General features: G+C 50.9%; 1 protein-coding gene across 2 annotated transcripts in view; it reads right to left on the bottom strand.

Annotated features, from left to right (window-relative positions):
- Positions 1-26,990, bottom strand: part of SNX29 (sorting nexin 29) — a 493,130-nt gene that overhangs the window by 274,636 nt on the left and 191,504 nt on the right. For both annotated transcript variants that reach the window (XM_049638266.1, XM_049638267.1), the window contains exon 14: positions 22,229-22,311. In XM_049638266.1, the coding sequence (XP_049494223.1) occupies positions 22,229-22,311 (83 nt within the window). The remainder of the gene's footprint in view (positions 1-22,228; positions 22,312-26,990) is intronic.

Here is a 26,990-nt window from a genome sequence, read left to right as displayed (position 1 = left end):
CGACATTAAAAGAAAAAGTCTTGGCGAGAGAAAGATCGGTTGGTCAGTTGCACTTAGCCTCCCGCTTGTGCCCATTCGGGTTCTTCAAAGTGCTCAGCATCTCACCCCTCCTCCTTCCACCCGGACAACTACTCACACTTCCACCCTCAAAGCAGACGGCACTTTCTCCAAGGACCCTTCTGGTCACACGTGGCCTTTCCTCAGGGCCACCTCAGGGGACACAGCCTGTGGTGCTGTGACCTCCCTACTCGTCTGCCTGCCCTTCTCGTCCATCAGCTCCGAGGACAGCGACCGTGTCTCGTGTCCGCAGCGGGCCTAGTCTGCGGCGGGCCCTCCGTACGCGCGTCAGAGAGCAGTGACGTGAGGAGAAGGGGCGAGGGAGGAGCAGGAAGGACGCAGGCGGTGGCCACGGGGGAGGAAGGGGCAACGGGAAGAGGGCGAGCCACTCGCCCCAACTGCTCCGTCCACTCCGGTCTTCAAGTCTGACGCAGACGCCCCGATAACGTACCCCTCGAGGGGATGCGTACGTCACACGCTGAGAAAGGAGATGGGAACAAGTTCACCACAGCCGCCCAAGAACCAGCGACTGGGCAGCGAGGGGAAGCCACCAAAAGCAAAGCCAGTCCCGGTGCCAGGGTACAGAGCCGGCTCTGGGGTGGCCCTGGGTGTCCACGCCGGCTCTGCCCCCTGCCAGCCACGGGACCCTGAGTCAGCTGCTCAGGCCCTGGGAGGGGCCGCACCTTCACACGCCATGTGGGCAGCGAGAACACACAGCAAAGTGCCACGCCGAGGCTCGTGCCAGGCGCCCGCCATCAAGGGTTTGGCCCGCTCCCCGGTGAGGAGCAAGCGCTTGATAAATGGAGGCGCCATGACAGCCAGGGAGGGACAGTCCCTTCTCCGTCGAAACGGCTTGGTCACAGGCCTCGTCCCAGAGCAGGACCACTGGCCGCGGATGTCGGGTGCGGCGTTCAACAGCGTGACAAACATAAATGAAAAGCACAGCAAAGACCCAGGTGGTGGGGAAGGAATGGGGAATTGTTGAACGGGTTTAGAGTTTCGGTTTTGCAAGAAAGAGAGAGTTCTGAAGATGGGGTGCACAACAGTGCGAATGTGTTGAACGCGTCCCGAGCGCACACATAAAAATGGTTACTGTGGTGAATTTTGTTCTGTGTATTTTCCTACTAATCTTAGCAAAAAACACAAACCACGGAACGATGTAGGATGACGGTTACTGTTTACAGAGCATGCTCTCACCGATTTCATTCTACAGTCATAACAATCCCGTAAGGGCAGTACTACCGTTATCTCGATTTCAGGTGTAAGAAAGCCGGGGTCCAGGGAAGAGAAGTAGCTTCTCCGACGTCACACACAGCGGCTGAGCTGCAGATCTGGGTTCATCCCTTCAGAGTCGGACTCCAGAAACCCTACTCTCAACCTCAACCCACACTGGGAAGAAGCATTCCAGAACTACTGGGGCGTCAAGAAGGCAACAGCCGGAAGCCCCGCTTTCGAATCCCAAGACCTGGACTCCATTTCCAGCTCTGCCCCCTGCTGGCTGCGGAACCCTGTGCCAAGTAAGGAAGCCTCAGCTTGCTCACGTGCCAAGTCAGAGGAACATCGACACTGGTGACTGCGGGAGGTGACCACACCATCAGTCAGACGACAGCACTCTGTAACCCATAAAGCTTCACGCCCACATGAAGGGCCCGACCCAACTCCTCCTCTAGCCTACACGGGAAGCTCGGGGGAAAGCCGTCCCAAGCGAATATCCCTTTGACATCGACACACAGGCTAGAGGTTATGTTTTAATCCAGTTACTTTCTGATGCAAGTAATGCCTGTCTACCATGGAAACGATAGCATGAAAAAGTAAGGAACACCCTTAACCCCACTACCTCCGTATCTCCGAGAAATTTCTAGAGCACCAGTGTGGCTGGAGTGACGGGAGATGAAGGGCGAATGGGAGAAAATACAAAGGTGGGTTGACAGCACTTCGGGACAAAAGAAGACATCATAAGAGAAGAACAACCAGAGGCAAAAATCAGACCCCCAGGAACAAGGACAGTTAGATTTCTTAAGAGGCAGTTTAACACCAACAAATGTCTGTAACAAAGGCTGACAAACTACACCCTTTGGGTGAAATCCAGCCTGTGGTCTGTTATATTGTGAGTAGTGCACATTTCAGGGAGAGGAGCGGGAGGAGGGAGAGGAGGGATAAAGGCAGGAGAGGGCAAGGAGACAGACCATCCACCATGCCCCAAATATGTGCTTCTGGGCCTTTACCTCTGGTCTGAGATACAACACACAGTGAACACTCACCTCCTGTCACCTGAAGGCAGAATGAGGTTTGTGCACATTTTGGAAGAAAACCCAACAGCAAGGAAGGCTGCTCAGGCACAAGGTAGGGAGGACACCAAGCCATCTCTGTCCTACAGGGACGTACAAGGGACGGCGGGACCAAACTCGGGCAGAGCTGTAGGCAGCACAGTGTGCGCTCAAAACCTGCCCAGGTAGCGAGAGATCCAGGATGAAATCTAAAGAGGTAAGAGAGAGGGGGGCCTGGGTGGCTCAGGTGATTAAGCATCCGACTTTGGCTCAGGTCATGATCTTGCATTGGTGAGTCCAAGCCCCACATCGGGCTCTGTGCTGACCACTTAGAGCCTGGAGCCTGCTTCCGATTGTGTCTCCCCCCCTCTCTCTCTCCCTCTCCCTCTCTCTCTCTCTCTGGAATAAACAATAAATGAATGGAAGAAGCAAGCAAGCAAGCAAGCAATAGGTAACAGAAAGGAGAACTCTAGAAGAGCTGCCTCCACGAATAAACCCAAGCTTTTCTGCTGACCTCCTGGATGAGCACATCAGGGGTCTCTCCTTGTCCCCACCCCCCACCCCCATCAATGCGAATCCACCGGCGGTGCTTCACCTTCCTAACTTGCTGTGTGACCTTGGGCAACTGACTTAAGCTGTTCCTTATTTGCAGAACGAACATCCACCGTCTTGGTGGTAACAGCATCCACCATCTAAGATATGAGGATTAAGTGAGTAAGTGGACAGGTCTTCATGCAGTCCCTGACAGAGTAAGCACCACTTAAATGTTAGCTGCCCCCCCCCAAGCACCCTCCCCACCCAACGCTTTGCTGAACAGTGCTATTCAAAGACAAGGAATTAAGAGTCCACTCCGTTGGCCTTACTTGTGAGTAGAACTTAGACTGTAGAGTCCATGATGGCCCCCTGCCAACCATCCCCTCTCTCAGGGGTTCTGCCATACAGCCCCCAACAAGGGATGGGAGCGCCCAGGAGGTAGAGAGGTGGCATTAGTGACAGAGTCCTCAGAGAGGCAGGCAGGGCCAGGTCACAGGGGGCCCCGGGCACCATGGTTCTAGACCAAACACGATGGGCTGCTCAGTGCTGCTCCTCCCAGCATCTCCCTACACAAGCACCAAGGCTAGTTCCAGGAAGCCGGGGGGCCCCTAGAGAAGCCAGGACCATCCCACTTGGCCATTCTCAGGACCGGAAGGAGAGCAGGTCCTGATTTCTCGGGCTCAGTTGGCCAGAGGACCACACGGGGCACCAGGATGAAGACTCGCTGCCCCCACCCCCCCATCTCTCCCCTCCCTGCTCAGCTATCTCCGCGACAGGTCTGCCGTTCCGCAGGACCATCAGATTACTACAGCGCGCCTTGCAGAGAATGCTGAGTGGAAGGAAGGAGGAAAGGGAAAAAAAAATTCTCCTTCGTGCGATTCATATATGGGCAAGAGTGACAAACAATTCGGGGCGCTAAAATTAATTTGCTCCCTTGCCGATGAGGAAAAGGTAAGCGTTGAGGCAGACTCTAATAAAAATGTACTTAATGTGTGCAGCACATATTTATTCATCTTTAGAAAATCTGCAAAGCCGCCACCCTCCCCGCTCCCATAAAATCTGACCATCCTACTCAGCTTCTATTCTTATCCCCTGCTCATTTGCGTAATTTTAACACTGCAGAATATAGCTAGCCTAAGAATATTTTTTTATAATTACACCCATCACAGGACCTGTCAGTATCTAATGAAGGATAATTTCAGCTATTATAAGAAGCTTAAAAGATCATTTTCATGAATAATTCGTAATATGAATCATTAAATTCAAACAATGTCAGAAATTTCAAAAAAAAAAAGTGGGGGGGGGGGAGAAAAATATTTTCAGTGTCTAAAAGTAACCAGCCCTCTAAAGGCAGAATCATTTCTGTCGTGCACAGAAACAACACATGGGGCAGATCTTCGTCTGAGGGGAAGAAACATGCCAACTGGCTCATGTCCCTTCCTGCTTTTCTTTTCTCACCAGGCCCCCCGAGCCGGAGGATAAAATCCACACCGCTGGCAAGTCACATGGGGTGTTACTTGCTCTGACCCCCTGCTTTGCGCTCTTACCTCTCTCTCCCTCCAAGAAACAAGACCTGTCCGACAATGAAACAAACCTATATTGGAGACAGAACCAAGGGGCAGAGGGATACATGTTCCTGGTAAACTGCATTCCTAGATCGAGCCACACCTGCAACCGGGGGCCTACTTCCAGTTGCTGGGGTCAGAGGGTCTTCAGGATCTATGTAGGAGGGACTGGGCTGGATCCCAGAAAAGACAAATCACCTGTGAGGTGGTCTGGCTCACAGGTGCCCACAATGCATGGCAGCAAAGCCCCCACATCCACTCTCCCCCGGGAAATGGGAAGAGACCTAACAAGTCCTATTTCTAAAAGAAACTGGTCTGTTCCCGCCTTGCAACTATAAACACACCATGTACTAAAATCTGAGTGAGTTTTCGCTAAGAGAAATAACGTTTACACCTTAGATAAGGGAAGGAGGGAGGAAACGTCTTAACCAACAGAAAAAATACTGAACGTATTAACTAGATTACAAGATTCTGGAATATTACCCCCTTCTATAAAATGATGTCTCTCAAACTACAGATCGCATCCCTTTAGTGGGGTGGTGAAAGTAATTCAGTGAGTCACAACTGTTTGTTATGATGGAACAGAATGGAATATACAACATAAGAATGTTTTGCACACAGTAAAGGTTAAGTAAGTAATGTTCTAGGAAGGCAGTGTCTCAATTCCTTAATGCATGAACGTATGCACTTAAAAGCCTCTTTCTTACCATGAGCCATAGTCAAAAAGGATCGAAAACCACTTTTGCTGTTAGGTTTTAAACCAAAAGGCAACTGACGGGCACCGAACTCACGTCTACACAGAGTGACTGTGCTTCTGTACATCTTTATATTATAAAAGGTACCTTCTATAATTCATATTTAATTGGATGTCAAGAGCTCTCCGGCTACAAGTTGCCAAAAAAGATGAAAAGAGAAATAGAAAGTCAGAGGAAACCAAGATTAATTTTATTTTCCTCCTCCCATGGGAGGCCAAATGATACATAAAGAGTAATTTAATACTTAAGCTCAGGGGCGCCTGGGTGACTCAGTCAGTTGAGCACCCAACTCTTGATTTTGGCTCAGGTCACGATGCCAGGGTCATGGGATCAAGTCCCATGTTAAGTGTGGAGCCTGCTTGGGATTCTCTCTCTCCCCCTCTAGCACTTTCTTTCGAGGGAATGAAGGAATGAATCGTACCAGGTAGGCATTACAGACGGAGTGGCTCAGTTTACATCATCCCAAAATGACAGCAGGCGAGCCTTAAGTCAGGGTTGGCACCTGGGCCTCAGAATTCTAGTTCAAAGTCTTACAGCATTGACCAATAGCTGGTCAACAGGACAACTGTCCGTGGTAATGCCGATTCTGCACGCGACAAGGGCACCCTGGACTCACAGGGCAAATAAGCATGGGACACAAAGAGAACGGCTTAAACAAAGAGAAGGGGGACTCCCGCTTGTCCTGTGTCACACAAGTGGGGAGAGTTTCAAAAGGGGTGAGCACAAAGCATCTTTCACATTTTAGTTTTCCCCATTTCTCCACTGAAACGGACCCCACTGCTGCCCTGCTGGCCAAGCCAGCACGGCCGCTCCCTCGGGTAAAAGCTGTGTACCTGCGAATTCCGAAGTGTGGCACAAAGGGCTCACGTCCCCTCCTAGCCATTCTTTCTTCCGTAGCAAGAAAAATTTTTTGCCGGGCACCTGACCATCTGGATGGACAACAAAGACAATTTCCCAGCATCCCTTGCAGCCACGTGAGGCCACATGAACGTGTCATGGGCAAACTGCAGCAGAAAAAGTTCGTGAACGGGAAGACTCAGGAGGAGAAACTACCCGAAATGAAATACATACACAGAAAACCAAAGGCCAGGTAACCTGCCCAAGGTCACGCTTCTGGCAGAGGGCAGACTTTCGGAGCCCAAGCCATGGTCTCATGTTCATGTTCTAACACTTTCGGGTAAAGGCTGCCTCCGTGAATGCTGTCCCACTCTACTTTGGAAAAGAGGTGAGAAAGGAGGCAAGACAGCCAGCGGCAGCCAGCTTGCACCCCATCAAACCCTCTTTCCAGTCACTCAGCCCACATGTGACTGGTCGCCGACACCTGATGCACCTTGCGGGTACAGGTGTATTTCACCAGTGCCTGACTTCACTATCATTAACTGTGGGTTTTTTCCATGCCATCAGCTTTTCTCTTCGCCCATCAAGTCCACGTGTCAGAAGGAGAGGTGGGTCACAGATCACAAAGCCGTCTTCAGGTGGGGGTGCTTACCCCAGGAGGTATCTACCCGGAAAGGTGGGCTCCAGATGGTTAATGACACCCGAGGGTTTGTAAGTGACTTATTTTTTCGCTTTCCACGTCTCTGTATCGTCTTACATTCTCTACAGTAAATATGGCCTCTTTTTTAACAAGAAAACGCAAATTGCTGAACGTTCAACAATAAAGTTGCGGGAAAACTATTTTTAAGCAAGCTGCCAGTTCCGCAGACTGCTTTTGGCCCCTGTATGTACGTTTGCTTCTTGTCTATTCCAAATCCTTCATTTTACTCATCGGGAAGAAGCCAAGAGCACAGAAGCAAGGCCTCAAACTGCGCGGGCACCACTCCTGGTTGCCCAGCAGCAGGGACCCCTGCACTCTGCTAATGGCATTATAATGAGACGAACCAGATGCAAACGAAGGCACAAGTAATTAAAGGTAGAGCCGACACTGGGTGTTGTACGGAAACCAATTTGACAATAAATTTCATGTGTTTGCAAAAAATAAAAATAAAAAAATAAAGGTAGAGCCGAGCTGGGCCTCATTGGCTCCACCTGGGGGAAGGAAGGTGTGTTTTTGGAGGGAACGGGTCCCAGGAAAAGTGTGAGGATGAGTCAGAGGGAGATGAAAAGGCCAACGGAGAGCCCGGCAAGGTGAGGAGTCTCAGGTACAGCACGTACCGTACCTGGAATGCCTCCCGGGCCCCGTGGTCGAGCGCACGCAGGACGCACGTCACGTGGCTCGATGTCCACATCCGGTCCTGTTCTGCCCACTGGCTTGGTTGCCCGGGAGAAATGTGGGTGCTCCGTCTCCTGGAGCCCACCGAGTGCACCCACCCAGTCACCCCTGCCTGTGGGCTCCAGAGGGGCACACATTGTGCGTCATTCCCTTCTGCGTCGGGACACCATTCACCCACTGTGCACCTGGGCAAAGCACTCAGCCGTGCCGATGACAGGAACAACAATCTAAAACACAGGGGATGGCAGGGGCCGTAAGCCAGTTCGTCCCCTCTCTATGTTCGGGCCTCTTAAGTCCCAGTTCCCCCACCTGCACGGCAGGGACGATGAAGCAGTCAGCCCGCAGGAAGGGTGCCTATCAAGCAGTTAGAGCAGGGCCTGGCATATGAGGCTTAATCCACATGAGCTATTATCATAAGGGGCTCAACACATTTCATTCTGTCACTCATTCACCAAAAACCTATTTGTCACCTACCAGGGGTCAGGCATCTGTCTTTGCAAGGTGTCTGCCCAACAGCATGAAAACCAAGTCAGTCCTCCTCACAAGGAACCCGAATCCTGGTATAAACGCTTAGTGAATCTGTCACTCAAGAAAGGAAGAAATAAAAAAAAATTTTAAGTACAAAAGAGGCAGCAATACTACAGAACTGAGGGAAATCAAGTTGGGGCAGTGAGGTCTGTGAACAGGGCGTGTGCTGGGCAGCAGGAAGATTCTAGACAGAGTCAACAGGAGGCACACGGGTAAGGACGCCTTCCAGGGAGCAGGGGAGGGGAGGGGAGGAGGAAGGGGATTTCCACCCAAACACAGTGTGAAATCGAGGCCGTAAACCCGTGAAACAACTCCAGATGGAGAGATGAGCTTTATCTCTTTACAGGATGTCTGTTTTTCTATTCGGTCCAAGAAAAACCATTTAGACAAGCGACTCTCACCTGAGGTACAAGGCGTCATCACCCACACAAGCAAAGCACAAAGACCCGATGCCTGATGAAAGCTCTGATTAGAAACTTAGAGCAGCTTTCAGAACTAGAGTGTTTAACAAAACAAGCCACCTGTCAGCTTCCTGGAAGGAGAGGAGCCGGACACCAAAGAGGACGCTGACTGACAAACTGCACAACAACCCAAGGCCAAGGCGGCCCTAAAAAGTAACAGCAACAATGATCCATGGACCTCTGGCCGTGGCCTCCGCCTCCGAGGAGGGAGCTGAAGCCCTCCAAGTGCTCCTATTCTGTTTCTGGGCCTTCATCTCCCACCGAACAATAAAAAAGAAATGAACAGAAATCATGAATCGATACTTGGTATTTCCAGGCAATTGCTCTTGCAATGACTTAGCAGGGGAAAGCATCCTGCAGGGGATAAAATCAGGGTGAGCAAATAAAATGTTACCCTTTATGGCAGTCCCCGGAGAGACCAGGGACCAGATCCTCTTGCAGTGATGACCCCTGTGCCTTTGATGAAGCTTTTCTCAATGCTGACAGCACTAAGGGCTGGTTGGGGGTGGTGGGAAACGGCAGGGGGGGGGAGGAGCTGTGGCAACCCCCCACCCCTGCCACATAGTTTCCATCAGCCTGACCCTCCCCCAAGCCACCTGGGGCCAGGACTGCTGCTGCCTACCCAATATCCATTATCCCTCCTTCTTGGTGTGCCAATGACACCATCACATTTCCCAGGTTTCCGTGCCATCAGGGGAGCCCAAGAGCTAGAAGTAGAGGCCCTGGAGGAGGGGCGGTACTCTGAAAAATTCCTTAAAGATTGTCCCTGAAGCTTTAAATCCTTATACAATTCAGCTACAAAATGCACACTCGCCCATTCCCCACTTCCCACTTCCACCTGCCTGAAATACAGATGTAAGGGCTGGAACACCAGCTGCCTTCTAGGTGCCATGAGGCAATCAACACGATAAAAAGCCACGTACCGCAGATGGCAGAGCAAAAAGAAAAAACAGCCCGAGTTCCTGATGATCATAAAACCATCACACCAGCCCCAGACAAGACGATGTATTTCCGGACTTTTGATAAGTAAGAGAAATATCTTGTACAAGTCATTGTTTGGGTTGGGTTGGTTTGGTTTTTTTAAGGCAGCCACACGTTGCCACCTGATCCACTAGCCCAAATGAACATACAAAATTCAAAGTAACAGCCCATGTTATGCAGACACAGTGTCAAGACAATGCCTCCAAACCCCTACCCAACAAAACCACCAAACCTCTCCTGAGTAAAAATTCTGGAGAGGTTACATTCCCCACGTCGCTCGGGCTGCATGGCCACCTGTGCTTCTGCCCAATGTGCCCTCTTCCTTAGTCTCCCTCCTCATTTCAGGGGGTTGCCTCCCTCCCATTCTCAATCCCGTGTGCTGGGTAGAGCTGCTCCTACCTCCCCCACCCCCCCGCCAGGAGTGGGCACGCGAGGAGCCTGGCATGGCCCATCAGAGTTCTAACCCTCCTCTGAAATCCACAGGATTACCATAAGGGAGGCAGGCGACGCAAGCTGGGGCACAGGGTTCATCTGGGAACATATGGATGACATCAGTAAGGACGTCCTACCTAAATGGCACTTGAAACTCAATTCTTTTCTTGATCTGAAATAAATATGGAAAACTGTCCATTGAATCTGGGGGGGGGGGGGGGTGAGTACACTGGGTATTGGGTACCTTATTCCCCAGGCTTTTCCGGTAAATTCTAATTAAAAAAAAAAAAATCAGAGTTTGGGCCACTGTCCCACGAATGGCTCCCTGGGTGCTGCCAGTACTGATCCCTGCGTAAGGGGCCAGGTACTGAGCTACTGGTTCAGGTATTTATTTGAAGGTCAGTAAACTAGCTCATCACACAAATCATTTACCAGGACTGCAAAGCTCTCAAGGAGATTGACTTTACGATTATCACCACAATTATTCACCCACTTTCAGAAATTAACATACAGGTGTTCTGCTAATGAGCCTTGACCTTCCGCATACTAGACGCCCTGCAAAACGCACCTCCGATCCAAAATAACGTCAACGACTGCCCGGTACCTTACACATGTCACCCGTTTGAGACTTCAAACAGCTGCACAAGTCAACACTACATTATTATCTCTGCCCCCAAAATGAACACACTGAAAGCTCTGAGTTAAAAACTTATTCGAAGAACTTGGAACTAATGAGAGTGTGGAGATTCATCCCAGACCCCACTGGCTGGAAATCCCAAGCCTGCCTTTGCCTCCGTGTTCTACTGTGGCCTCCTCAGGCACCTCCTCTCCTTTTACTGTGGGAGGAGGAGCCTTCGCTGAGGAAGAAAACAAGGCCAATAGCCCGCCTCATCTCCATTGCTACCAGAAGTGGCTTCTCCCCAAGTCTGATGGCCAGTCCTGAAGCAGTCACGTTCCGACCCCGCAGCGCACATTAGGTTTCAGTCGTCCGGGGAGAGGAGGGACAGGGAATGGACCTTTCTCAGGATAAAGTTAAGGGGTAGATGCTACCCCGCTGAGCTACCCCACCCCAGGCTGCCCCACGTAGGCAGGCAGCTCCTGGTCAGCAGCTACACCCCCACCTCGGAGATCCAGGGTGACGCAACAGATTTTACCACCTAGGACACCATTCTCCGGCTAGCGTAACGGATGTGGAGAAGCAGGAAGCACATGCACTACTCAGCCTAAACCTGGCTAAAACCCCGGCTTGGCCTCTGTCTAGGCAGAGGACTCTAATGGTTAATTTCACATGACAGCGTGCCCGGGCCCTGGCACCCACGTGTGTGGTCAAACGCTCGTCTAACTGCCACTATAAAGGTACTTTTTAAAAGGAGATTAACATTTTAACAGTAGACTTCGAGGCTATTTCCTCTCCATAATGTGGGTGTGCCTCATTCAATGCATGGAAGGGAAGCAGGCCTTAAGCTGAAGAGTCTAAGAGGAAAGACAGAGCTCCCCCACAAGGAGGAATCCTGCCTCCAGATGGCCTCGGACTCAAGACTGCCACGTCGACTCTTCCCTGGGTCTCCGGCCTGCCCGCCTACCCTGCAGATTTTGTAGCTCCCAGATTCTACAAGAGCATGAGCTAATTCCTTAAAAATCTATCAGTCACATCACACAGAGATAGAGAGGTAGGCAGGCATGTGCACACAACTGTATATGGACATACACACAGCTCTATATACATGTATTCGTATGTATAACCCGCGTGTGTACATGTATATACATATATGTATGCGTGCATACGTGTGTGCTTATGTGCGTGTGCGTATATATGTAGCGGTTTCTCTGGAGACCCCTAGTACGGGGACCTTGAGCACACCCATCTCTCAGAGCCGCGGTCTCGTCACACGTGTCAAGGGGGAGTACCAACAGAAACGCTACAGGCCGCAGAACCCACCACAGCCCAGCACGTTACGGGTACCCACTGAATGGAGGCTTCTGCTTTCACCATCGACCAGGTATTTCTCGAGGTGGTTCCAGGTCTCGTCAGAAAAGGCAGAGCTGTATCGTGGCCTGTATTTGTAGTTGTGGGTCTACTTTTCACTGTCCGTGCCCTCACTAAGCAGTCAGCTCAGGTGGAGACCTCGTACCTGTCAGTCACTGAAGCATTCCCACAACTGTGCCTGGCACACGTCTAATCTACTGAGAGAATCACAGAGGATCCTTTCTTCCCATCAATAAGCCAAGATTTGCAGGGGACACCAGAAACACCTTTCAACACAGGGCAGGTAGCACATGGCCTTTCCACCCCAATTAATGACCGGCAAGGCCATCAGTCTTCCTCACAGACACGTCTCGGCCACATTCCTGGACGCTCTTTCTACTGCAGACCCTTACAAGTTACCAAGCACTCCTTCCAAGACTCTAAAGGCACAAGTCCCACGAAAAGCATACTGGGTTTGAGGTCCCTTTCTCAGGAGCCACGCAAGTGGCTTAGGAGACAGACCCCACATGCATCCAAGCGAGTGCCCACTATGACTGGCATGAACCTCTGCTCCCCTTCCCTTGTACTGAACTCCTGCTGGGAAGCAGCCACCCAGCCAGAGAAGACACTCCCCAGACCCGTCCGCATCCAGCTGGAACCCCAGGCCTAGTCCCCGGCCGTGGGCTGTGGGCAGAGTGGTGCGGGCCACTGCTGAAAGAAGGGGAAACAATCATTCTATTCCTTTTCTTGAGTAACGCTGCTCCCCCCCCAACTTTTCCTCCTCTCAGATAATGCCACTCCCATCTATGCCAACTTGCCCACTACTCCAAAATCACTGCTGAGAGTATGTGGATGGAATGTGGCAACAAGTTTTATCAAATACTTATTGTGCCCTTGGTCAACACACACACAAACTAAAGTAACGATCCTCTGTGCCGTCAGACAGACCACATACCCGAGACAGGGCTACAAAGTCCTGAGGGCAGGCAGGCAATCAATGCCAGGGCTAGCTTACTGCTCCCCAGGGCAAGAGGAGTTTAGCAAACCAAAGACCAGTGTGATTACATTTCTTTACGGCGACAGAAGAGCTGGCTCTTATAATAAACGCAACATCTGGCCTGGCCAGGGAGGAGGGAGTGGCACTTCCAGAAGAGGAAACTGGATAAGCCAACAGGAGGGATCAGAAAGCGGTCAGGATGGGGGCACATGGCCAGACTGCACTGAAGCTTCATGAGCGCCACCCAGAGGGGAAGGACGCTGGGCAAGGAGGAGCAGGGCCACGCTCCTGGGGGAAGAGAAAGGTCAGAGAAACAAAGGAGACGTGCTTGACGCCCCCTGTGGGTCCTTGGGAGGTGGGGGGTGGCCGGGGCGGGCACAGTACAAGTACTGTGTTAACTCAGCAGTGGAGGCGAACACCTTCCATTACACACCCACCTCCCTAACCACCCACCCTCTTCATAATTGCTGGAACCTATCTGGAGACGAGTCCCGAGGCCACACCTGGATTGGAGATGAAAGACAGAGCTTTGATTGACCTGGGACGTCTGCCGCCGGCCAGGAGCCAGAAAGCGGTCACATTTGGAGCCTACTGGCTGGCCCTGAACTTCATTCGTGTGCAGGTGATAATCCGCCAAGGGAGTGGTTCCTGTGGGCAAGCACGGGCATTTTTACTCCCCAGCTGACTGAGTGTGGAGCCAAGGCTGAGAAGCACCACTCTGCTCCACGTGGGGATAGATGGCAGAGCGATTTATATGGAAACTGCTGGGGAAGAGAAGCGCTCTCTTCCACTCGTGTGCCGAAAAGATGAAACCCAGAGCGGCGGGCAGCCTCTTGCCGGAGTGAGAAGGTCTGCTGAGAATGGGCCAGCGCCCACTAGGGCACAGGGGCTGGGCCTAGCAGTCACAGAAGCCCAGGCTGTGCATTCTTCCCTAGGTGGCACTCAGCGACACAGGGCTGGCAGCTGGGGTTCCGCCACGGGGAGAGCATCAGCCAGCACCCTCAACCGGAGGACTTCTCCCCCAGAGGACTAGCGGTCCGACACGCAGCAGCATACGCTGCCAACACTAGGGGGAGAAGGGTGGGGGGAAACCAGACCTGAGAAATGGGGGGGGGGGGGTCCTGTTATTTGAACCCCTGGATCAAGACATCCCTGAAGACAGGCACTTCTAGACTTTTTTTAGGCCAGATAAAATCGGACTGCAGGAGTCCTACACTCAAGACCTCTGAACGATGACACCAGAGGAGAGTCAAAATCGTGTGCTAACCGTAGGCACGATAAACAAACAACACGTGGTAAGAATCTGACTGGAGGCCAAGCATCAGAAGTGGTTATGTGGGGTCCAGAACACTGGCAGCGTGGCACTGACCCACCAACCCGCCCACGGCCGCGCTCTGCAGAGCGGCCACAAGTCTTCTGTCACCTAACCTGCCACGAGGTCCTACAACAGCCCCTCTGAAATTTCTACTCATTCATGTGAACACTCATGGAGCACGTACCTGAGTCCAGCACTGCTCAAGGCACTTTGAACACAGGGGAAGAAAGAACAGACAAGGTCCCCGCTCTTGTGGATTGCACAGAGGGGCACAGACAGCAAGCACAGGACAGGGTGAAGCGTCAAGATACTCCGAGGTCCCGATACACTCTATGATGAAGTAACATGATAAAGAGGAGGGGGAAGACACAACATGAGATAGGGCGGTCAGGGGAGGGGACCCCTGAACAGAGACCTGCCTGACAGGGTGAGTCAGCCGTGCAGACATGGGTAAAAAGCATTCCAGCAGAGGAACAACCGCAGAGGCACTGAGGCAGGAACGAGCCTGGTGCATCTGGGGAAGAGCCTGAACGCCAGTGTGGCCGGGGGGAGAGTGCAGGGGCGGGGACAGGCCAGGAGGAGGTGGGGTTGGAAGTGGGGGGGGGGGGCGGGAAGGGCCGGGCCACAGCCAGCACTGGAGGCCAGCATCAAAAGGCCTGGAGCGGGTTTTAAAGAGCACAGCGATGGCATCTGGTGGATGCTTCCACAAGGTTCCACATCTGTCCCACTACACCCAGACACAAGCACAGGCAGAGTCAGGAGCCAGCCTTCCTCGTGACCAAAGCCGCCCGCCGCAGATCAAGACATCTGTGCACACGGGGGGCAGGACGCAAGGCCACCCAAGCAGAGATGGCCCACACCTGCTGTGGTTTACACTCCTGGATACAAAGTCAGGCCCCCCCCCACACCCAGGACACACGCAGGCTCTAGCAATACCCCGCCCACGGCCATCCATCTCCACAGAACCGGGGCCTCAACTGTCCTGCCCTATTTTCTGGGAGCCCAGAGACACACAGGTCCCTGAGAGTAAGAAGCACACGCCACGTTCAACGGGGCATCAGCGAGCAGGCCACACGCAGGCAGAGATGCAACAAATCAGAGAGGCTGAGGACTTTTTTCTTCTTCTTCCGTTTCTTAAATTTTTTAAATTGCTCCCAAACTTCCATCATCCGTCAAGTTCCTCCCACTGTACCTCCTGCCTCACTGCCGGTGACTATGACGGCCACTAGCAACAGAGCCCTCTGTCCCTGAGCCCATGACACGTTAATTAAATGGAGCCACCGACAAGAGCGTGCAGCCTAAACCCATCACTACAGGAGAAGACGACGGTGGCCAAGGCAGGACAGTGGAGGGAGCCCAACGAGGGGAAGGCCAGGAGCGAGAGCCCCCGACACACCACAGACGGGGGTATTTGCAAAGACAGATTCCGAGAATTAAGAGCCCTGTCCCAGGACAGGAGGGATTCCGCATCCAGTAAAGAGCTGATCGTTCGCACAAGCCTATGAGCTACCGAAACCCAACTCAAGCTTGAAAACGGGCCGGGGAGCGAGGGTGGGAACTCAGGGCTGCACTCTCCTGTCAAGTATGGCTGGATTCGGAGGCTCAAAGGACATGATCAGAACCCAGCTCTTCCCTGCCACCCGGCTCAGCTCCTCCCTGTGCGTGACGGCCTCACACGGAGACGAAAGAACTGTAGTGGCCCCAGCCTCCCAGGCCCCAACAGGAAAGAAGGGTGCCCCTGGCAGGAACACCGCTCCTCCTTGGCCCAGAGAGCCAGCTCCGATTCACAGGTAAATGCTCCTCAGGGGAGTCCGAGAGAAGGCCAACACTGAGCAAGGTTCTGCTGAGCGGCAAAGAGCCCAGAAGAAATCCCACGGGACGCCGAGAAAGCAGCCTCGTCGACCGCACCCGCAGCCACCGCCCACATCTGAAGAGTAACACCAAGGGTCCTTCCAGCAGTGAGGTCCCAACCACACGGCGTGGGGGCTTCACCTCTGGCGTCCAGGGCAGGCGGTGATGGGAACCATCCACAGGGGTTGGCACCGGTGACCCCAGGACACACGGTGCACAAGCACAGGCCAGGGCAGTGAGCTTTCCTGTCCCATATGTGCCGCCCAGCAAAGGCCACAGCTCTCCTTTGAGGTCTCATTTTGCCCACAAGGAAACTCTGACAAAAACCCCACCTTCAAAACATCAGCACCCCGGCTCAAGCTCCATAAGACAGTGATGACGATGGGCCCAGGGCCTGTCCACGGTCGAATCAGTACCTCGAGTCAGCTTAGTAGCTGTGCTCGTTTCCTGTAGCTGCTGTAACAACCACAAACTCGGGGGCTTAGAACACCACAAAATTGTTACCTCACAGCTCAGGAGGTGAGAAGGCTCGAAGGTCTAACAGGCTCCGGTCAGGCCGAAGGCAGGTCCGTGCTCCTCCTAGAGGCTCCAGGGCAGAGCCCATTCCCCGGGTCTTCCCGGCGTCTGGAACCTCTCAGACCCTCCTCCTTCCTTTTGTGAGGACCCTTGTGACCACGCTGGGGCCATCTGGAGAAACCAGGATAATCTCCCCTCATCAAGATCCTTCACCTACCCACAGCTGAAACGTCCCTTTTGCCAGAGCAGGTAGCGTATTCACAGGTTCTGGGGATCGGGACACAGATGTCCCTGCAGGACCAGCATTCTGCCCACCACAGTATCTTCCAGATGCCAGACTCTGATACGAGCGTGTGATCTCAACTCCCTCATCTAACACATAATCCTCACAAGGGCTTATCAAGTACATACTGTTTTCATTCTAACTTTAAGACTGTACCAAAGGGCTGTCAGAGGTATAAGGAGTGACAATAATGTCAACTACTAACTCGTACTGAACGGTTACAAGTCAGAGAAGATTCTAAAGGCTTCGTACTGATCTATGTCTGCTTTCCCCCAAAGCCTGAGAGGAAGTTACTACGGCAATTCCCCTTTTACAGAAGAAGAAACGGAGTCACAGAAAGGCCACGTGGCCCGTGAGTCAGCTATACAGGGGCGTCCTCAGTGTTCTTACACAGAAGTCACTCATCCACCCACGTCCATCGTGAGATGCAAGGACCAGGTGGGATGCCAGGTCTCCCCAAGGCTGCGGCCGCGACCGTCTCGCTCTGGGGCCACGGGTGGGATGAAGCAGCACCTTGGACAAAGACACCAGCTGAGGGCAGGACAAGCCTTCCTTCTTTCTCCGACGGCCAAAGCAGCGGAGCAGAAGCCCTCTCGCTACACCATGCTCCCGACCCAGCCCCGCCAGCATCTCCCCCCAGAGGCCCCTCTGTGGCTGCGGCCCTCACAACTCTTGGCAGGTGGACTCCATTCAGGGACTGCGTTTCCCCACGGAGACTTCCATAAGCGAAACACCCTCAGCCTCACCCCCCACCCAGGGGCTGGTTGGGGAGATTCTTGATCGTGTGCAGGGCACTCAAAGGTCCCCCATGGACTCTCTTCCCTCCCGGCCCCCACTAGGGGAGAAGGAATTCTGCAGACCCGACAAGCCCTCACAAGGGGAGTCCCTGGGTCTACATGTGGGGCAGTGTGTGAGGGACGGTGACTATGGCCGCAGGTCACGCTGTAGTTTCCTGGAGAGTCCTGTGTCTGTGTCTTACAGGGAACTGGAGAGACAGGGAGAGGAGCCTTCGTTAAGTAGCATCTCGAAGCTGCAACAAAGTCATCTGCTGGCTACTGGTTAGGAGGCAAGTACAAAACATGTACGTATCTCAGAAGATCACATTCTCTTCCTCGCTCTCACCATCAACTACCATGTGACACAACTAGCACAGCACCCTGTTAGACCACAAGCTGAAAAGGAGAAAAAGGACCACGGAAAGACCAGCAGGTGACAGCGTCTCTCCAAGTAAAGGCTTACCCCGGTCAAGACCTTTCCCTCACCAGGTCTGGGACACATTAAGCCACTGAACAGCTGAAGCGCCCAACCAGTCCCCCCTTCTCTGACTCAGCAGGCCACCATCAGGGCAGACTCCAGCTCCCCAAGTTGAGAAGGCCAGAGGAATGAAGTACCTGAGCATCAGATCTGGGCCTTCCAGCTTCTCCCTGCTGATGGATGAACTGCTCCTCTGATTGTACATCATTCCCTGCAAGTTTGGCTAATGTGAGTCGACTGTTGAGAGAATGAGCCGGTCTTGCGGACACAACCTATCAGGGATCCGAATAGGTTCACCTGCTCCTCAGCCCCCTCTGGCAAGAGTCCAACTTGTCAGAGTATGCTTCAAAATTCAGTGAAGCCTGAGAGGAAAACATTCGTCTGGAGAGGGATCTCCTTGTGGCCCTCCCCTCCGTAAGTGCAGGCGCCCGGTGCTGGAGAGGAGAGTCGGTGCCTCGACTCCTTAACACAACTGCTCCCAGGCCCAGGCAGAGTCACGCTGTGAGCCTCACTGTCCAGCCAGTTCTCTGTGGATGTGGAAGCCCTTATGCCACAGCTCTAAGGCTGGCGGGGAACAGACAACGCACCCTGGGATGACAAGAGATCCAAAACCTCAGGTGAAGGTGTAAGCTGTTGGGAAAGCTGACCTCACTGAGGAAACCTAGCACTTGAGGGGAGGAACAACCCAACCTCACTTCTGGACATTAGGAAAAAACAAAAATTTCCCTTCAGTTATTTCATGAGGCCACCAAAATCCTAGTCCAGACTTTGCTGACTAAACCATGGTTTTCTTAGAGGAATTATACCATTCTTTTAAAAAAGGAAAAGGGTGCAAATCTGAAATCTAAGATCCAGAAAATTAAAGGGTGTCAACAATCTATTCTCAACGTTCCTTTTTGTTTTTGTTTTCACTCCCAGAGGCATTTCCACAACAATGAAGGTGGGGGGTCTCAACACAGCCCTCAGACTTCTCTTCAGCCCTGAAGGCATTTAGGGCTTAACGTGGTTTTTCACTCTTTTCCCTACTGATGAGTGCTCACACTTTCATAAAGAAATTGTTGCCAAAAGACAAAAAGGATCCTTATATCCTTGAACTAAAAGACTCATATTGTGGAAAATGCATTCTGAATCCCCACCTGGAATCTGGGAAGCTGGCACACATCTCTAGCTCCAGCCCCATAACACCGGGAGCCACGGCAATCAGAGATCAGAACGGACTCTCGGGCTCTCCTACTGCCCCTGCCCCTGCCCCTCCAACTCCCCACACACCCCACGCCATCCCTGCCTGGCCAAGACACCCCAAGCTGCCACAGCCTGATAAGGGTCCACGCTCATCATTTCAGCGTGAGTCAGCAACTAGCTGGGCTTGAGCACTGAGTCCCACTTTGCTGGACTAATAGAGGGTATCACGTGAAAGTGAGGTAAAAGCTCTCTGAAAGAGCCCCTTGCTTTTGGGGTTTTTTTAAGTTTATTATTTTGACAGAAAGAAAGAGAAGGAGCAGGGGAAGGACAGACAGAGGGGGTGAGCCCGGAACTCACGAACCGTGAGATCATGACCTGAGCTAAAGTCGGACACTTAACCTACTGAGCCACCCAGGTGCGCCGCCCCCCCCCCCCAAGAGAGTAACTTGTAATGAGGCTGCTTTGCGGTGCCGGGCACAGAGGAGACGCTCACTAGCATTTCTGAGTGCAACGTGTAAACTACAGCACTTAATAAGCAACAGAGCCTCCATCAGGGTATGCCGACGCCCAAGGGCTTTCATAAAAACCTTCTGCAGACAAAGGACCCACAGGTAAAGTAGATGGTCTTGAAGGGCATTCCTGGTAGTAAGAGCAGTTAACAACTGCTACCACACGGAGTACAAAATACGCTACACGGTCATAGCTCTAATCCGTTCCAGGGCTGTCTTGGCATCCTGAAGGCACATACCCTGCTCTGGCTCAGAACTCTCAACCTATGTCTTAGGACAGGGAACTTCAGCTGCAAACAACAACAAAAAAAACTAGGCTGCACACTGCAGGTTCCATGGACCCATTTGCTGGAGGAAGACTCCCAAAGTGCTCACACGCCAAAATGCATTTTACAGCACTGAGGTTTTTAAATCCAACACAAGCCCAGCTGGGGTTCTTTTTTCCTAGGTTTAATTTTCTTACTGCACCAAGTCAAAGTTCTGAGCAGGCAGAGTACAGATATCTCCAAAGGCAGTGGGGTGCAGACTACACATTACGGGCGTAAGAGTCACGTATCTAGATAAGCAAACGTGGGGTCCATCCGAGATCCAATGCAACAGCTCCTGAAGGGAGGAGCCCTCTTCTCGCCTGAGAAGCGGCATAGTTACCAAGTTCCCCAGGTACTTCCCTTTGCACACAAGAGTTTAAGAACTCTGCAAGGCAGGGGCGCCTGGGTGGCTCAGTTGGTTAAGCGTCTGAATTTGGCTCAAGTCATGGTCTCACGGTTCATGGGTTCAAGCCCCTCATCGGGCTCTGTGCTGACAACTTGGAGCCTGGAGCCTGCTTGGGATTCTTTCTCCCTCTCCCTCTGCCTCTTCTCTGCTTGTGCTCTGTCTCTCTCTCAAAAATAAATAAATCTTAAAAAAAAATTTTAAAACAAAGGACCCTATAAGCAAAGAACCAGGGATTTGGAGAAAATGGCCTCAGTTCATTTCCACCTGAGAATCACATACAAGCCCCTTAAGCTCTCCTGAGCCTCAAATAAGGAACTTTTTAAAGTAGAACAAAAATACCCACTCCTCACAGGGTGATGGAATCAAATGAAAAAAGACTTGAAGCTGCCTGGAAATGGTAAAGGACAGACAAATACTACTCACTGAGACACGTCATGGGTGGGCCGGCAGCTACAAAGCTAGGTGCTGGGGACACAAAGATGGGGAGCGAAAAGTAAAAGACCCACACACACCTAACTGCACGAGGTGAAATGAATGCAGGGCTATAACAGCAGTATCTGTTTGAGAAGGTGATGAGCCCACAGAGGAGGGCTCAACTGACTCTGTAGTGATAACCCCCTAGACTGCTAACAGGCACAGACCAACTGGAAATGAAGCGAGGCATGTGATCAGAGGAAAAAAGAAAAACACACACACATTGAGGCCGATCAAACAGAGACCATAATAAACACAAAAGCTTTAAACAAAACTCAAGCCTTTCTGTTATTAATATACAGACCACATCCCGATTCCAATCCTGTCTCCCTCTATAACAAAGAAAAATAACTACCATTTACCGAACACTAATTACATGCCAGGTGCAATAGTGGAAACTTCTTCACGTTCATTGTTTCAGGAAAACCCCACAACAACTTCTGTGATGTTGATGGGATGTTTCCACTTATACATGGCAAAATAATTCCAAGACATCAAGTTATACTGGCTGGGCCAGGCTTCAAGTGTAGGTCTGGCTGACACCCAAGACCTGGGAGCCCCGAGGGTCTACCCCTTTGTTAAAATGTCTACACTCGAAGAGCTCACTTGCGTGTAAGACGATCTTTTAATGCTAAGTTGGCTGAAAGGCTGCAGGACGTTTCAGCCAAAGTTAAATACCCTTTCTTCCTGCTGAACTGAGAAATGTTCTGGTTGATTCATGACAGTTCAACTGTAGCCAAAATGCAGAGAGGAAGCATAGGGTATCACCTCATTTAGTGAAATCTTGGTCAAGAGATCATTTTTCTATCCCCTTTTATTTCTGACTAGCTACAATTTATTCAGCACTTAGCCTATAGTAGGCAATATGCTAAGATGTCTACCTCATGAGGTAGGGACTGTCAACTAACCCTATTCTACCAATGAAGAAATTATCATACAGAGAGCTTGAAAAAAAACAAAACAAAACAAAACCAGAAATGGAGCTAGAGTCTGGTCAGCCCAACTCCACAGATCTGATTCTCCACCACTTTGGGGTTCTGTTGCTTTCACCATTAGCCTGATGGTACTTAATCATTCTATAAGGTTTGCTATCTGGCAATTATCTCAAGACCCGAAACATATAAAATTCCTTAAGTATACAAACTGATACAATTGTTGCTAGTGATCTAGCAAGGATGTCTTACCGGATTCAGCAAGAAAACACAACAGGATGTTCCATCTGATTAGTTTTCTAGAATCCTGACCAGTACTGTGTTTGTAATTCACCTGCATATGCACTCATCACATGTTGAGTGCCTACTGTGTGCCAGGCACAGAGGCTATAAAGATTAAAAAGCTTGGCCCGCTCCCCACCCAAGCTCAGTCTCCTCCTCACCTTCAGCTGTTTGACCTTCTCTTTTCAGCATCTGGACAGCTCCTACATATTTCTTCAGTTGGACTTTGAGCACCTCGTTTTCTCTGCAGGTACAAGAATGTTAAAAAATACGTTTTTAAAAAATGGTAATATAGACCGAAGTTGGGGGGAGGGGGAATCTGTGTAAAGAAAAACACACAAGGTGCATCTTATAAATCTTATTACATTTTTCTGTTTTAGCGATCACCACTGGAGAAGACTATGCCACATAGGGCACATTTGAAGAATCCCTTCAAAAACCATTCACTCATAATGAAAATCAGTACTAACTGGTTCCAGTTCCCACAAAGTCAAGATGCTGATGTGTGTTGTGCTCTATTCTGTATCAGGCACTAGGTAATATTCTCTCCATTTATAGAAGCATGTACTAAAAACCATGTACTCAACCTAGGGAATACTCATTATTTTTATTAACTGCTACATGCAACAAACATTTAGTATTTGCCAGGCATCATGTGAAGTCTTTATCATCTAACGCTTCCAATGTGTTGTCACAACACTCATTTTACACATGAGGAAACTGAGGCATAAAGAGGCGAAGCAGCTAAGCCCACACCTACCTCCACATAAGACCATACTACGGAACACAGAACTCAGGCTGCAAGAAGACTCTACAAAATTCACTCCCCAGGTATACTGGCTAAGGAAAAGAACATGAGAACCAGGAGAAGAAAAATGTTGTTTATTATTACCACGTAGATCAGACTTTACCCAGGTCACTTCAGTGAATCAAGCATGCATGCATTCATTCATTCTTCATTTGTTTGAAAAATGTTTGAGTGTCTATCATGTATTAGGCACAATGATCCAATATTATGCTTCTCAGGTGACAGAGCAGAAATTCTCGGGGCACAGATAAGGTCTGTGACTAAGGTCACATGGCCAAGGTCAAGGTCAAAAGTAAGGCACACTGCCAAGACACAAACCCAGGTCGCTCTGCCCACAAGGCCCAGAGGATCTTTCCTCAGTCTCCTTTGGGAGTTGGACTTGGTTTCTCATAAGTATCACCACCCCCCTACCCTCCAGCCACAGTGAGAGGTGCCTCTCCCACATTCTCTGCTTGTACTCCTCCCACCCAAAGGTCTGGAATCTGAGTGCCTTTTTTTTTTTTTTTGTAATGTTTATTTTTGAAGTGGGGAGGGGTAGAGAGAGAGAGAAAGAGAGAGAGAGAGAGGAGAGCAGAAGATCTGAAGCAGGCTCCAAGCTGACAGCAGAGAGGCTAATGTGGGGCTCAAACTCACAAACCATGAAGATCATGACCAGAGTCAAAGTTGGACACTTCACCGAATGAGCCACCCAGGCACCCTGAACCTGAATGCCTTTAAATACCAGAGACCATTTCCTCAGTATGACAACAGTTTTAAGACTGGGTTTCTTTTATAAATATAAAAAGTTAAATGCTCATCACAAAATAATCAGAGGACACTTAAGCAGGAATGTAAAAGTCACGTGAGAGCCCAATACCATGAAATCAACTCTGGTGACATTTTTATAGCTGTCTGTATCACACCTCTCTCTAGGCACGCACCTATATACCAAGTAAGTATCGTTTTTCCTGGATGAAGCATCTTTCACACTCTTTTCTTTCTGAAGTCTTTTTTTCCTTTTTTTTACCGCTCCACTCACCATCCTTCCTCATGGCAACCAATGTGGAAACCCAGCAAACCAGCTGTTATAAATCTTGTCACAACTGGGTTGCCTTGTTTAACAATTCGCCACAGGAAGCTTCTAACTCAACTCAATCCATTTACGGATGGAAATGCCAGTCCTTGGTATGATGTGCACCACACATTTACGCAGTGTAAAAACTCTAGACTGCCCATCACCGGTTCTGTCTTTGATGCATCCGGCTACACCTCAGCCCTGCATTTGCTATTTCGTTTTCCTGCACTTTTGGCGGAAGGAACATCACCAAGTGGAGACTCTACCACATACTCGGGCAACCGCTGAGGACACTGCATTCATCTTGGAAGCTCTAGAGAGCACACCACAGAGGGTCCCTTAATCACCCCCTCCCCCTCGCAAACAGCACCTCTCGGATGTTCCTCAAGGCGTCCACACTCTCCCCACCTGTGACATGAACAGCCAATGTCTGAAGCTAAGCACCAAGTCCTGGAAAGGCCTGTGGGAGGGAGACGTTCCCAACACACGTGGACTGTACCGCTTATTTTCTGGAATTGTCTCTGCAGGGTCTTGTCACTCATCCCGATCTGTTCCTCACCCCATGTGGGAATTCAAGTGACACAGGATCTGAAAACTAGGGAACACTATTTATCTGCATTTCTATGGGGCCTAATTTGACAAGGGTTCGTGGCAGATCCATCCTCCACATGGGGGAACACGCAGGCTGGTTTGGGCTGACGGACAGGTGAACTGTGTCGAGTTCTGGCTGCTCAGGCTCCTGTCATGTGCTCACAGCACATGGACTGACCCTCAGCCCCCTTGTTCCTCAGTGACACCGCAGCCAGCATGGAAACATCTCAGGTGCTCGCTTTTCTGGTTTGGATCTTTTACTAGTCTCTTAAGATTCCATGTAAAAATTAGATGTGAGAGATGAAAACCAAGGTTTTTAATATAGACGGATTTCCATCAAAATGATGAGAAACTGTGAGAGTACATCAAACCACTGGATGAACACCTTTGGGAGGCACAAATTCATCCCAGACAAGTCTGCAGCAGTCAACTTGTCTGCCTTTTGCAGGAAGTTAACACTTTCAGGTCACTAGGAATGAAGTCCTTTTTGTTCAATTTTTTTTCTTTATTTTTTTTAGGTTTATTTTTGAGAGAGAGAGAAGAGACAGAGTGTGAGCAGGCGAGGGGCAGAGAGAGAGTGAGTCACAGAATCAAAGCAGGCTCCAGGCTCTGAGATGTCAGCACAGAGCCTGTCATGGGGCTTGAACCAACCAACTGTGAGATCATGACCTGAGCCGAAGTAGGACACTTAACCGACTGAGCCACCCAGGTGCCCCTTTTTTGTTCAATTTTTATTTTGAAAGAATTACAGAGATTCACATGAAGCTGCAAAGATAATACCAAGAGCTCCTATGCCCTTGGCCCAGTGTCCCCAGTGGTTACAGCTTACGTAGTACCTACGAAGCAATAGTAAACCCAGGAGTCTGACACGGGCATGAAATGTGTGTGTGTGTGTGTGTGTGTGTGTGTGTGTGTGTGTGTGTGTGTTTCTGTCCAGCCCACTATTTTCATTGATGTCTAAGAATCCTCTCCCACAGTGTGTCTCTTAACGTGGAATACAGACTAAAATGGCACGACAGTCACACAGGCTACACCAACGAGTAAAGCAAAGCAGGTCTAAAAGGGAGTAGGGGGCAGGAGGCTAATGAAAACCAGGGAGCTCCTGCCCCACTACAAAATTTTTTAAAAACTTAAAATATTACTGGGATGCCTGGCTGGCTCAGCCACTTGGAAGAAGAAGCCCCACAGTGGGTACAGAGATCACTAAAAAAAAAAAAAAAAAAATAGTAATAAACTTAAACACACACACACACACACACACACACACACACACACACACACACACTACCAGGCCAAGAAAATAATTCCCAGGCTCTGGACGACTAATATGCAACCAGCTGACAGGACTTTAATTTGTAGCCACAAGAGCCACAGAGAATCCATTATTCTTATTACACAGGTCTGTTATGATTATCAAATTAAAAATGCCTTTCTGTTTGACACCTCACGAGACAACGGAATGGATTAGTCGATTAAACGAGCCCTAACTAGACCAGGGCTCCAAGATCCTCTGAGCGTGTGCAAGACGGGGGTGGCCATGTAGGCCCATTTTCACGAGGGCTTTCCAGCCACCACACGCCCCACCGCCAGGGGCCGGCCAGCCTCAGCGGCGAAGGGGCAAGGGGAGCAGGGCAGACCAAAGCCTGGGGGCGGCCCCGGGTGCATCGGCTCACGGGCAAGGTGTCTTCAGAGCTGGGGGGACCTAGCCTCTCTGCGACACCCCACCCAGTCCCACACAGCCCAGAAGGTTCTGCACACAGGCAGTATTTCAACAGACTCCTCTGAAGGATGAGGCCACAGGGCTTCTACTTTTAACCCTTTCCTCCCTCGGTCGATCCCTGATTTTCTAGAGCTAAGTCATGTTTGCCAACAAAAAACACCCGCACCGCCTAGTCTCTTAAATTGGAGATGTAAAGAATCTGCTCAGAAAACGTAAACAAAATGCTAAACAGGAAGAGGAAGCTGCTAGGGAGCAGGCCACCGCTTCACCTTCTGGGTGTGGGGAGGCACCCCCACCCTGTCTACACTGGCGACACGTGGCTGGAGAGCCTGGGAGGAGGAGAGCTCTGATGGAGGAAGCACGGATGGTTGCCTCCCTGTCCAGTAAGACCGTAGAGGAACCCCCTCCTCTCCCTTTCAGAGGACTCTCCCCTTCTTTGCTGCCAGGGTGCACATCACTCAGATGAACATCACCCCACCACATCTAGCTCTCTTTGTAACCAACGGAGTTGATTAAACCCTGATGTGCCATCCAAAGAACCATCTACAAAAGTTTGGGGTGGGATGCTGTCGTTGCTAAGAACTGCCCACGCCCAGACCTTCCAGGGGCACAGGCAGCTCCAGAGTCCTGAGGGTGTGACCACTTTCTCCCCATCCACCCGAGAAGTTACTGCTGCTGCAGGTACAGCTGGGAGCTTCACACCCTGCATGGGACCAGTCAGTGACCCACCTGTTAACAGTTGGCCTCTTC

The sequence above is a fragment of the Panthera uncia genome, chromosome E3 (genome assembly GCF_023721935.1).
Source record: "Panthera uncia isolate 11264 chromosome E3, Puncia_PCG_1.0, whole genome shotgun sequence".
Classification (NCBI taxonomy): Eukaryota; Metazoa; Chordata; class Mammalia; order Carnivora; family Felidae; genus Panthera; species Panthera uncia.
The sequence above is the reverse complement of the archived record's forward strand: the minus strand, read 5'-3'. Positions and strand labels throughout refer to the sequence as shown.